Below are 12,071 nucleotides of genomic sequence, written 5' to 3' on the forward strand. Positions count from 1 at the left end.
AACAGGGGCTCAGTTGGCTGCAGGAGTCTTCTCACGCCCCAGGATGAGACACTGCTGTCGCAAAAGGCACAGGAGAATGGGGAGCAGAGCTGGGAAACAGGCAGAGCTCAGAGAGGCCGTGCAGAGGCAGCTGCCCCACTCCCAAGGGCAAAAACCAGCAGCTCCAGGTATGCATCCACTCCGACACAGCACTACCAGCACCGGGGGATCGACGCTTCCCCTACGAAAGCGTACCGGCAGCACAGCAGGATGAGGGCCTTGTGCTGGATACGGCAGACTGCGGAAGCATCGGCTCCAGGCTCTCCGCAGAGCGGAGGCAGGAGGACCTTGTTCTTCCCTTCCCCCAAGCAGCAGAAAAGCTGCAGGCCCAGCTGTCCACAGCCAGCTTCCCCACGCCGTACTCACCGCAGCCTGGGAGGGGGCAGCAGAGCCAGCACAAAGCGTCCCCACCCCTGGGACCTCTGCCAGGTCCCCCCGGGGCAGAGGGGGGCTGCAGACTGGAGAGCCCAGGCACCCAGCAGCACCTGCCCAGGCAGCAGCGCCCAGCCAACAGTCATACGCGGGAGCTGCTGCCTGGAGGACAGCCTTGGAAGGGGCAAAAGCTTTGCTCCTCTGCCCTTCTGGTGCTCCCCAGCTTCACAATGGGGCTACGGACGCTGTGTACGCTCCCCCCTGCGCTAAACTACCTGGATGGGAGCCGAAAGGCCCAAACCAGCTTGCGCCTGTGCCTCCAGCACGCCTCGCGTGGGGCAGTGCCAGCGCTGGCAGGAGCCTGGCAGAGCGGCGCGGAGCTGCCCGCTGCCTGCTCCAGCAGCCTCCTCCCTGCTCTGGGCAGTAAGGCAGAGCTCCGCATTCCCACAGCCCAGAGAGCCGCCTCTTGCACGCTGAGCAGGCAAGCAGGGTTAGCCCCACACAGGGAGGACACCACCAGGCTCCTGCAGCAGGACAGGGACATTGCCAGGGGCACAGTGGGGAACCTCTGAGCAGGGGGTGACCCCAAATCAGCCCTTCTTCTCTGCAAGCCTCGCCGGCACGTGCAGGGCAGAGGACGAGCTGCATCCTTGGACGAGAACCATATTTATTTCACAGACACAGAATTGCACTGGTGGTTGATTCTACGCACACCGGGGACGTGCAGCAGGAGGGCCCCGAGGGCTGGGCCAGGCTGCTGGGGGCAGAATTCACACAGAGGAGTTTGTTTCTTCTGAGGGCCGATCGATCGGCGGGATGGGGCTCTGCACAGCCGGGCTCCTGCTCCCGCCGCTGGGCAGCTCCCGCCCCAGTCAAGGATAGAAACATTAAATAAGTATATACAGCACCTCTTGGGGCGGGCTGGAACAGGCTGGGTGGGACAGAGCTCAGTTTCCCATTTTTACTTTAGATGTCTAGAAAGAAAGAAAGAAAGAAGAGAGGTTAGGCTGTGCCCCACAAGCCCCAGCCCAGCACCCCAGTCCCACCTGGGCACCAGATGCCCAAACGCCCCGGGACTGTCCAGAAGCCCTGCTGATAAGAGATGAGCACTGCACAGGGCGCACCCAAGGTGACACCCTCGGTGACAGTTGCTCAGAGGGGCCATCTTAAGAGTTCACACTGCTGCACGTAAGCATTGTGGGGAGAGCTGTGCCACCCGAGACCACGCAAGCAGCCTCCCCGTCCCAACGCAGAGGACTGTGCTGGAGCCCAGGTGTGTCTCCCTGGAGCTGAGGAGCACCCAGGGTGACAGTCATCTTGTGCTCACATAAGCCTGGTGGCCCCAGGAGGCAGGTACCTGCAGGATAGCAACGATGACCCCAAACAGCCCTATGGCACTGCCAAAGATCTCCACGATCAGGATCTTGACGAAGAGGCTGGCGTTCTGGGCATCAGCCAGGGCAGCCCCGCTGCCCACGATGCCCACGCACACGCCACAGAAGAGATTGCACAACCCCACGGTCAGGCCAGCCCCAAACATGGAGAAACCTGTGAGAGAGGAACACTGCAAGAGCAGGGGGTAACCCCCTTCCACCCGCAGACGGGGCACGCTGCAGCAGCTCTGCCTCAAGGTGACAGAAGACCCAGAGCTGCCAAGCACCACCGGTGTCCTCCTCTTTGGGAAGGATTGCTCCAGGGTGTGCCTTGGCTCCCGCAGCGCCAGGCCAGCCGGTGACAGCGATCTGCTGCTGCCCGTGGGAGGAGCGGTGCTGCTGCTGGGCAGCGCAGCTCAGCTGGCTGCAGGAAGGCCTCAAGAAGGTAACCAAAAAGCTGCTTTTTGGCAGAATAGTCACATGTCCGTTAAGACACCTGCAGCAGGCCGTGGGCTGGTCAGAAGGCAGCAGCCAGGGGGTGGCAAGGCTCAGTCACGGCACCAGGGACTGAGCAGTCCTTACCCGCGTGGTAGTTCCTCGCTCCGATCTCCTCTGGGGTGACTGCAGAGAAAGGCTGAGAGAAAGCACAGGGCCTGGGTTACTGGCAAGCCCGTGGTGTCTCGGGCAGAGACACCTGTCCCCGACATGGCATGAGGCAGCCACATTTAGGCCAGAGCTGGTCCCCGATTCCATGTCCCCAGGTGGCTTCATGACATTTGCCTCGCGTGTACTTCCACAACCCATTCCTCAGTGTGGAGAAGGGCCACCGCACAGACCGCCAGTCCAGGGGCTCCCACAGCCACAACAATGCCCCAAGTCCCCAGAGGAACACCGCTCACGACGCTGGCCCATGCCTGGCCCCCTGTCCCCACCGTGGCCCTGAGGCCAGCACAGGGCTGGCAGGGCAGCCCGGGTCCTCCCGTACCTCAGCCATGTTACTGATGACAATTGCCATGATGATCCCGTAGATGGCCACAGCCTCGCAGAAAATGATGCTGTGGGAGGAAGGTGAAGTCTCAGCACAGTGTTCCAGTCAGTCTCAGCACAGTGTCCCAGGCTCTGCCCCACCCTGAGCAGCCCCCGCCACTTCATGCCCAGCCAGCCAGCAGCCAGACCCCTCCACAGCCACATCTGAGCCTGCCCCACCACTGCCAAGGGCAGAAAGGCAGCTCAGCCCACCCACTACTCTCCTCAAACAAGGGGGGAGCTGCCAAGCACCAACGCTGGCTGCTGGTTGTGCTGTGCTGCCCGAGGAAGCTGTGACCGCCCTGTTGGAAGCACGCCCAGGGAGCCCTGCCCTCCGCCAGCCCCCTTCTGCTCCCTCTGTGCAAGGTCTGGCCAGAGGAACCACCACCTGGGGCAGGAAGCGTGACCTCAGGGTGTTTGTTTTGAACACACCGGGCTCATTCCCTGCGTGACTTTGCACAGTGACTCTTCAAAGCAGCACTCTGACTCCTTTGGGGCTCTTTGTTTTGAAAGCAAACAGCTCAACAAGAGCGAGCACCCAGCTAGAGACTGGAGAGGAGCCTCTGCACCAGGCCGGGTCCTGCCCCGCTCGGTCACAGCATGAACACTGACACCAGGTCTGTGCTTACCTGACCAGGTTCTTGGTTTTGATCCGAGGCGCTTTGACTCCTCCACCGATGATGCTGGAGCCCGTGATGTAAATCCCCCTGTGGCAGACAAGGGTGGTTGGTGGAGGGTCTCGCTGAAGGATTCAATAGGGAAATCAGGATCTTCTGGCTGAGCAAAGAATTGGGCATGCAACTGGGGAACACCACAGACTTGGCCTGTCCATCCCTAGTGTTAGTGGTCCCAAGCTCTGCCACCAACACCAGCAATAGTTCTAAGGCACAAGAGCTACCACTGCACAGCCTGGGCTCAGGGCTATGGCTTCCAGAGAGCCAGGGACATCCCTGCCTCTCCACTGCCATTGCAGCCTGCGAGGTGGTCCGCCCATGATCCCCAGGAGCACAGCAACCTGGCCCCACTGCTGCGGTGACCCACAGAGCCCCATACTCCTGCATGTACACACTGTCCTACCCCTGCCCTGCTGTGGGGAAACCACAGTGTAAACACAGCTACCGAGGTGGGACAGCAGGAGCCTGCTGAAAGCCAGCGCCGCTCACCAGGCAGCTCCCACCACAGACAGGGAGATCGCCAGGCCGATGCCCAGGTTGCACCACATGAAGGGTGAGGTCTCCGTCAGGAACCTGGAGAGGAAGGAGTGCCCTGAGTTAGCACACAGGCTGAGCCCCCCAGATCATGATGTACAGCCCCACAGCAGGTACCCCCCACCCCATAACACAGATCAAGATGGGATGGGCACTGCCAGTCAGTGGGACACAAGAGCCTCTCTCTGCCAGCCAGCAACCCAGGACCCTCACCCGCATGGACTGAGATCCTCCTCCCAAACCCTCACTACGAAGCGGAAGCCTTGGCTGCAAGAGTGGCTGGAAGGGCAGTGATGGCTGCGCAGGACCGCGTATGGAGCCAGCCACACATACATGTGGGCTACATCTAGCCCACCTCATGAGGAGCAAAGGCCCTGCTCACTGTAGCTCCTGTTCCCCTGCGATGCAGTGACCGTCACTCAAAAGCAAGCGCTGTTCTCTGCAGACACTGCCAACACCGCCCACCTCCTCAGACAGCCCTGAGGACGCCAGTATTTACAGGGAACTCACCAGGCCACATCGAAGCGGAAGCCCAGGTCAAATATTGTATAGCAGATCCCTGGAAAGCAAGAGCAACATGGGAACCTTCAGATGGGCACCAGCTACCAGCCCCGCACTGCTGCTTCCTCCCCAGCCTGCAGAGACACAGGGCAGAGGCCCAGAAGCACTGCACAGCACACAGGAGGGTTACTGGGAAGACTGGGTCTGGAACGTAGAGCCGCAGGGCAGAGTGTGGCCCCAGAGCCCGGCCCCAGTGACCCCAGCCCTCCCACATCAGCGTAGGACAGACAGCCCAGACCCATCCGTCTCTGCCCACAAGAGGATTGCTGTGACTGTTGTGCCCACATTCCGTTCCCTGACCCTGCTGAGCACCCGCAGGCCGCACCAGGCTGAAGGCCAACCCTCAGCCCCGTGCCCCAGCACGGTCTCCATCCACATCACCCGACGGCTCAGCCCCACTCAAGAGCCACGGCACTGGGTGGCCAGTCATGAGCAATTCTCTCTCACAGGGGAGGCGAGAGGAGCAAGGCTGTGCCCGCACTGACCATCACATTTGCACTCCAACACAGGCAGGAGACACCAATGTGGAGTCCTGAGAAACCCAAAAAAGCCCTTCCTTTCCAGGGAGGGATTCCAGGGGCAGCTTGCCCTGCTGTACCCCAAGTGCTCCTCTCCCGTGCCAAGCTGCAGCCGGGAGTCACACCCAGCCCCGCACAGCTGGAGCGGACGCAGAGGTGCTTGCACCAAAACCCTGCCTTGCTCTGAGCTCACAGGCAGGAGGCACGGCTGCAGACCAGAACAGACACCTGCTCCTTGCAAGGCGCAGGGCGCGCAGCTGGAAAAGAGACAGAGACCTGGCCATGAGGGCCAGATAAGCGCAGGCAGCGTGGCACTGTCTGCTCCACTCCAGATAAAGAGGGTGAAGGGCTGGCTCTACCACTGCTGACTAGAGCCAGTGGCTGTGTGACCCCGATCTCGTGTATGGCCAGAAAAAGAGGAAATGGGAGACTTCTGAAATGCTTAAAAGCAGCAGAGGCCACTGCACGCATCCTACTGCTCCCTTTCTCTCGGAGTTGCAGCCTGGAGGCCGGGGTGACAGTAAGCCAGATGTGTGCCCAGCAGTAATAGTAGTACAGGGGCAGGACCATGTCCCCCAGCCTGGAGGAGCCTTGCCAGGCCCACAGCAAAGACCTGCAGGTAAACTGGTCCCACAGGAGAGCATAGGGACACCTGCCAGACTCACAGCAGGCATGTCCCCACCATCTCTGTGTGCTAAACCCCTCCACATGCGACTCAGGGCTCAGCACCCTGCACACTGGGAGGATGTACAAACGCTGCCAGGTGAGCCGGCCCCAAACCAGGCAGGGGTAATGCCAGTCACTCCTCCCGCCTGCAGAACCACGGTGTCCCCCTCCCCTGCAGTGACACACACAAACAAGGAACCATGCCGTGGCCAGGGAGCGTGGAGGGAGGCCACCCCCCAGCTCACATGCCCGGCGACCTTCAGGGATGATCTCTACAGTGCTGGGCCTGGCTGGTCTGCGACTCATGTTTTGGCTTTGCCACTTGGCTCGCAGAGCAGGAACTAAACCCAGCCAGCCTCAGCTGCCCCCACTCCCCAGGAGTGGTAAAGAAGAGCTACATCCAGCTCAGAGCAGATCCTCAGGGCACCTTCCATCTCTTCAAGTGTAGCCTTGGATTCATACACAAAAGAAATAGGGTGAAAGACGCTTTCCCCGTGAGCTCTGGCTCCCAGCCCTGCAGCCAGAAGGGCAGAAAAGAGCTGGGGTAGCAGGACAGGAGCACCAAAGCAGCGCTCAGGGCAAGGAGGGAAAGCACAAAGAGGCACCACAACAACACTGGGCAGAGCAAGACCACTTCCTGCTCACGCCTTCCCCGAACAGGGATTGCAACAGGGCAGGGGAAGTTAAGAGCATTTGGGCTCAGCCCGTCAACATTTTCCAACAGCCTCAAGTTCGCAGCATGCATCCACGCTGGTGTGAGCTGCATGATTCAGAGACCTCATGAAGGCAGCCCGGGGCCCTGCACTGGGTTCGCCAGGCCCTGGAAACACGAGGGAGTGAGACACCCTCTGCTTCACCCAAATGCTGAGGTGGGCGCCCAGGTCTCCCCAGCCTCTGCTTGGCCCACGGTCGCTTCACTCAGCACTGAAAGAGGAAATAACCAGCAGCTCCAGCACAGTTTGGAGCACATCAGCGCCCTGCTGCCCCTTGGAGCTGTCCCCTTCCCAGCTAGCGTTAAACCCATCCCCAGCGCTGCTGCAGAGCCCAAAGCCACAGAATCACAGGATGTTTGGGGTTGGAAGGGACCTCTGTGGGTCATCTAGTCCAAACCCCCTGCCGAAGCAGGGTCACCTACAGCAGGCTGCACAGGACCTTGTCCAGGCGGGTCTTGAATGTCTCCAGAGAAGGAGACTCCACAGCCTCCCTGGGCAGCCTGTTCCAGTGCTCCGTCACCCTCAGAGGGAAGAAGTTCTTCCTCATGTTCAGACGGAACTTCCTATGCTTCAGTTTGTGCCCATTGCCCTTTGTCCTGTCACTGGGCACCACTGAAAAGAGTCTGGCCCCATCCTCCTGACACCCATCCTTCAGATATTTATAAGCATTTGTAAGATCCCCTCTCAGCCTTCTCTTCTTCAGGCTGAACAAGCCCAGCTCCCTCAGCCTCTCCTCGTAGGAGAGATGCTCCAGCCCCCTCATCATCCTCATAGCCCTTCGCTGGACTCCCTCTCCCGTCGGCAGCACTCTGCACCCCCCGCACAAACCGGCAGCCTCCCCAGGCAGCCACAGCCTGGCCGGGGGGGGGAATCCCCTCATGTCACAGCCCGAAAAACCAGGCACCTGCCTCCACCCCCCCGCCCCGCCAAACCCGACCCCGCCGCCCCTCTGCTCAGGCCGGACGGGCTCAGAGGGCCGCAGGCTGCGCGTCCCCCTCCCAGGGAGCGGCTCAGCCACCGGGGGACGGGCGGACGGGCAGCCCCGCAACCCTTCGCACCCCCCCCCCCCCCGGCCAGCACGGACGCCGAGCCCGACCCCGGCCTCTCCTCAGGCCCAGCGCCCCCCGCCGCCCCCGGCCCCGGCGCTGACCGACGCCCAGCATGGTGGTCCAGAAGGCGAGGCCGAGCCCCGTGTACAGCAGCGCAAGCCCCGTCATGGCGGCGGCGGCGGCGGCGGCGGCGGCGCGGGACGGAGCCGAGCAGGCCGGCCGGGCGCGAGCGCGTCACCTGACCCCGCGCGGGGCACGTGAGCGGAACCGCGGCGCCCGAGCGGAAGTAGCGGGGCGCCACCGTCGAGCCGCGCAGGAACTACACGGACCACAACCCACCGCGACGAGCACCCCTTCCCATTGGCTACCCTTCCCCGCTCCGCCTTGCCGTAAAAGGCGATAGGCTCCCCGCTCCTTCGGAGGCGGGATATCCAAGAATGAGGAGGGCGGTGCCGAGTTCCCATTGGCCGACTCCTCATCCCATCCCGGAAGCAGGCGCGGGTGTCCGGCGTGGCGGGCCTGACCCCGGACCCCGCGACGCCATGGCAACGGCCTTCAGCAGCGACGGGGAGGCCGCGTTGCGGCGGGAGCTGGGCCCGGCGGCGGCGGCGCCGCGGGGGGACTTCGACGGCTTCTACGAGATGGGCCGGGCCGCCGCCTTCGTGCGGGGCGGCGGGTTTCGCAAGGTGAGCGGGGCCGGGGCCGCAGCGGGGCCGGGGCCTGCCGGCCGCCCCTCCCGGTGTGTCACCCCCAGTCGTGTCCCCCTCCAGGTCGCCCTCCAGTTCCCCGACGAGCTGCTGGCGGACGCGGCGGCAGTGGCGGCCCGGATGGAGGCGGCGACCGGGGCCGCGATGTACGTCCTGGGTGACACCACGTACGGCAGGTCGGTGCGGGGCCGCGGCGGAGGGGGGGTCCCGGGGTCCTCACGGGCAGGAGCGGGGCTGAGGAGCCTGACGCCGGGCCCTGCCGCTCGCCCTGCAGCTGCTGCGTGGACGGAGTGGCCGCCGAGCACGCCGGTGCCGAGGCAGTGCTGCACTATGGCCCGGCTTGCCTCAGCCCCTCCGGAAAGCTGCCGGTGCTGCACATCTTCGGGCGGCAGCCCCTGGACACCGGGCGCTGTGCAGCGGCCTTCCGGGAGCTCTACCCCGACCGACGGAGCCGTGTGGTGGTGCTGAGCGATGTGGGCTATGCCCACGCCATGGGTGAGTGCCGCGGGGCTTTGGTGCTGCTCTGAGCTCTGCGGAGAGCTGTCAGCCTTGGTCTCTGTTCTCTCCTCGTCCCTAATCTGCTCTCCCACCTGCTGTGGGACAAATTTGCGGCCGTGTTGTGTTCTCACTCCTCTCTCCCTTCAGGTGAGCTGGAGCAGCAGTTGTGCCCTGAGTACCCCCATGTTGTTTTCTCCAGGGTGGTGTGTGGGGACCCTCCTGGCCCTGCACCACCCGGAGAGGTGCGGCAGTTTGGTCGCCAGTTCCCAGTGGAGACGCTGGGAGGGCTGCAGGACTGCGCCATGTTCTACGTGGGAGCCGAGGGCCTGGCCCTCACCAGCTTCATGCTGACTTGGAACTGCTGCCCTTTCAGCTCCTTTGACCCTGCCACCGGCTGCGGTCGCCGTGAGACCCTCAACGTCAACCGGGCCCTAATGCGACGCCTCTACCTGGTGGAGCGGGCCCGGGACGCCCGGGTGGTGGGCATTCTGGTGGGCACCCTCGGCGTGGTGGGCTACTTGGCTGTGCTGCAGCACCTCCGGGAGCTTCTGCACCGGGCCGGCAAGCGCAGCTACACGCTGGCCGTGGGGAAGCCGAACCCTGCCAAGCTGGCCAACTTCCTGGAGGTGGACATCTTCGTCCTGGTGGCCTGTGCTCAGAACTCCCTGCTGGACTCCAGCGACTTCTACCGGCCCATTGTGACCCCCTATGAGCTGGAGCTGGCCTGTAACCCGGCCCGTGAATGGACAGGGAACTATCTCACTGATTTCCGAGACCTGCTGCCAGGTAACAGCTGGAGACCAGCTGCCCAGCGCCTTCCCAGGGCACGTCCTGCCCTGCTTCCTGGCCTGGAGGCTGCCGTCGCCTCGGCTCTGTGCCGGCCGGAGCACGGACAGGAGCACCAGGCTAACGTTACCATTTCCCGGCAGGTGCCTGTGCACACATTGAGCTCCCGCCGGCTGTCCCTGCAGCGGAGGCCATTCCTGACATCTCGCTGATCACAGGGGAGATGCGTGCTGCCCACCTCTGCGACCCCCCGGCCCCCCAGCTGCCCCCCAGCACTGCCCTGGCCTGCAGGGACCAGACACGGGCCCTCGCAGAGATCAGCCCTGCTGGTTTGTGGTTCTGTTTTGTGGTGGGGCTGAGCCCTGGTGCGGGGGTGGTGCCACCTCCCTTCTCCCAGTAACAATTCCCTCTCTCTCCTCCCAGCCTCCTTCCTGGAGTCCCGCAGCTGGCGGGGCCTGGAGCAGCAGCTGGGGCAGACACCCATCTCCAAGGCTGTGCAGGGCCGGCGCGGGATTGCCATTGCCTACGAGGACGAGGGCCGCGAGCAACCCTGACTCGGCAGCAGCATCGGCCGGAGCAGGAGCTGTGCAGAGGTCCAGGCATTGCCTGCCACCGGGTGTTGGACCCGTGAGCATCTCATGAGGGTCTGGACCTGCCACCAGCTGGCCCCGCACTGGATGTGGCCTTGGGTCAGTAGTGCTGCGGTGGGAGAGCAGGAGCTGCAGGTGTGTTTGGGGGTGCCCATGGCACCCCGGGGCTCACGGCCAGAGCAGCAGGGCCAGGAGAGATGCCTGGCCCAGACCAGGGCTCCCTAGTCCAGGGAGCTTTGGTCCTATGGGGAAAGGTCCCAGCTTCACACAAGCCAACAGTGCCAGGACTCGAGGCTTACGTGGGCTACGGCTGCTAACTAAAGCTGAACTGAAAAGGACTTGTGAGTGAATTGTCTTCTAGAATAAAACGTGGGCTGAGGAGTGCAGGCAGGGGTGGTACCAGACATCCCAGAGAAAAAAACACAGCTCACGGTGCCTGCTCTGGTGTCAGCTCAAACCAGCCCAAGAGAACAGAAAACCAGAACTGGGAGCCCCAGAAATGAAACCACAGTTGCAGGCTGGGCTGGGGAGCTCAGGCCAAGGGGAGAAGGCTCCGAGTGCGAGCAAGCCCCTCGCCTGCACTGATGAACAGGAGTGGGGCGCACATGTCCCGTGCTGCAGGGAGCACCCCGCCTTCAGCAGGGATGGAGTCTGGCTCCTCTGGCATGGGGCACGACCACTGCTGCTCCATGAGCTGCTCCACGAGCTGCTCCATGCTGGGTAGGAGAGCATGGCGAGCAGGATGGGGCTCATTCTCACCATCCCTCCCGCAGCCTGGGGGAATGGAGGCTTTGAGGCACCCCAGCCTTGATGTAACCCGCTCTGCTGGCCTCTTCCCCAGAGGGAAGGAGTAGGCAAAGTCTGGGTGCCACAGTAACAACAGCCACAACATAGAAATATTCTCAATATAATTAGGTGCAGGGTCTCCCCCCCCTCCCAACCACACACGTACAAACGAGCAGGGGGAAAGCCCCCCTGCCCAGCCAGCCACTGCCGCGGGCACAGGGGCAGCCTCCCCACCACGGGCACGGGCACCCACGGGAAGTGCTGGGGAAGGGCCGGGAGCCCAGGCACGGGGCAGCCCTGCCCAGGCTTTCCCCCCCTCAGCTACCGCCTCCTGCAGCCGGCACTCCCGTCCCCTGTGAGGGGGGAGCATGCTGGGGGAAACAAAGATGCTGACACCGAGATGCGGCCACCAAATCTAGCTGAGGAATGTCCCGAGTGGGTTAATTCTGGGTGGAGGGTTAGTCTACGAGCCGTACTGCAGCAGGGCGGGGAGGACGGGGGGCTTCCTTGCGGGGAAGAGCTGGTCCGGGCAAATTGTCCGCGGTCCTGGGCAGGTGCTCAGTAGTCTGCCGTGTACTCTGTGCCGTGCAGCCCTCGGCACAGCAGGGTGAACTCCTTCACCATCTCCTTCACTCGCCGCTTGTTCACACGCTCTCTGCTAAGACAGACAGAGGGGACAACCGTGAAGCAGGAGGGATGCGCCAGGCCACGTGGGGAGGGTCACTCCCACCGCACGTGGGGCACAGCCAACCTGAGTATCTGCTGGCTGAAGGTCTCCTTCTGCTCGGGGCTGACACGGGCCGAGGGGAAGCCGTCCTGCTGCATGGCCTCCTTGATCCAGACACTCAGGTAGCTGAAGCAGTGCTTGTTCAAGGCAAAGAGGATTTCTGCGAAGTGATCCATGAGGCTGCGGGAAGCCTGGCCACCAACACCCTGCCACAGAGCAGACCGACCCTGCTGAGCCCCCGGCTCTTCAGGGCTCCCGCCCGGGAACCAAGCCCCAAGCTGCCCAGGGAGCCTGTGGTCCCGGTGCCTCTCACCTCCAGCACTGCCTGCAGCAGCACTTTGCCGTTCTCGTGCACGACCTGTCCCACCGGGGCGACCTCTCCACAGCGGGGCAGCAGCTCCGTCTGCAACACAGAGCGCAGCTTGCTCAGTGCCCTTGCCTGACCCACAGCC

The 12,071-nt window shown here is 63.2% G+C and overlaps 3 protein-coding genes across 6 annotated transcripts in view; 1 reads left to right on the top strand and 2 right to left on the bottom strand.

The window, feature by feature from the left end:
- Positions 1 to 1,061: 1,061 nt before the first annotated feature.
- Positions 1,062 to 7,766, bottom strand: ATP6V0B (ATPase H+ transporting V0 subunit b). The gene is made up of 8 exons (XM_075424664.1): positions 7,627 to 7,766; positions 4,529 to 4,577; positions 3,974 to 4,057; positions 3,440 to 3,517; positions 2,770 to 2,839; positions 2,367 to 2,418; positions 1,769 to 1,959; positions 1,062 to 1,385 (listed from the first exon to the last, which is right to left on the bottom strand). Exons 1-8 carry the CDS (start codon positions 7,691 to 7,693, stop codon positions 1,359 to 1,361), a joined length of 618 nt encoding a protein of 205 aa, XP_075280779.1. The 5' UTR covers positions 7,694 to 7,766; the 3' UTR covers positions 1,062 to 1,358.
- Positions 7,767 to 8,009: 243 nt separating this feature from the next.
- Positions 8,010 to 10,436, top strand: DPH2 (diphthamide biosynthesis 2). The gene is made up of 6 exons (XM_075424056.1): positions 8,010 to 8,211; positions 8,296 to 8,408; positions 8,507 to 8,727; positions 8,878 to 9,516; positions 9,660 to 9,845; positions 9,940 to 10,436. Exons 1-6 carry the CDS (start codon positions 8,068 to 8,070, stop codon positions 10,068 to 10,070), a joined length of 1,434 nt encoding a protein of 477 aa, XP_075280171.1. The 5' UTR covers positions 8,010 to 8,067; the 3' UTR covers positions 10,071 to 10,436.
- A 561-nt stretch (positions 10,437 to 10,997) lies between these two features.
- Positions 10,998 to 12,071, bottom strand: part of IPO13 (importin 13) — a 32,611-nt gene continuing 31,537 nt past the window's right edge. For 3 of the 4 annotated variants that reach the window (XM_075424666.1, XM_075424669.1, XM_075424668.1), the window contains exons 18-20: positions 11,933 to 12,022; positions 11,644 to 11,825; positions 10,998 to 11,550 (exon numbers count right to left, since the gene is read on the bottom strand). In XM_075424666.1, the coding sequence (XP_075280781.1) occupies positions 11,451 to 11,550; positions 11,644 to 11,825; positions 11,933 to 12,022 (372 nt within the window). In that variant the 3' untranslated portion in view covers positions 10,998 to 11,450. The remainder of the gene's footprint in view (positions 11,551 to 11,643; positions 11,826 to 11,932; positions 12,023 to 12,071) is intronic. The other variant, XM_075424667.1, reaches the window with a different exon arrangement.

The sequence above is a fragment of the Opisthocomus hoazin genome, chromosome 6 (assembly GCF_030867145.1).
Source record: "Opisthocomus hoazin isolate bOpiHoa1 chromosome 6, bOpiHoa1.hap1, whole genome shotgun sequence".
Classification (NCBI taxonomy): Eukaryota; Metazoa; Chordata; class Aves; order Opisthocomiformes; family Opisthocomidae; genus Opisthocomus; species Opisthocomus hoazin.

Excerpts from the sequence above, each read along its gene's own strand:
- ATP6V0B (XM_075424664.1), bottom strand. The coding sequence starts at position 7,693 with ATGACGGGGCTTGCGCTGCTGTACACGGGGCTCGGCCTCGCCTTCTGG. Across the intron at positions 4,058-4,528 it reads TTCCGCTTCGATGTGGCCTG|GTTCCTGACGGAGACCTCAC; the intron begins GTGAGTTCCCTG and ends CTTCCTCTCCAG. Across the intron at positions 3,518-3,973 it reads TCTGTGGTGGGAGCTGCCTG|GGGGATTTACATCACGGGCT; the intron begins GTGAGCGGCGCT and ends TGTCTGCCACAG.
- DPH2 (XM_075424056.1), top strand. The coding sequence starts at position 8,068 with ATGGCAACGGCCTTCAGCAGCGACGGGGAGGCCGCGTTGCGGCGGGAG. Across the intron at positions 8,728-8,877 it reads GGGCTATGCCCACGCCATGG|GTGAGCTGGAGCAGCAGTTG; the intron begins GTGAGTGCCGCG and ends CTCTCCCTTCAG. Across the intron at positions 9,517-9,659 it reads TTTCCGAGACCTGCTGCCAG|GTGCCTGTGCACACATTGAG; the intron begins GTAACAGCTGGA and ends ATTTCCCGGCAG.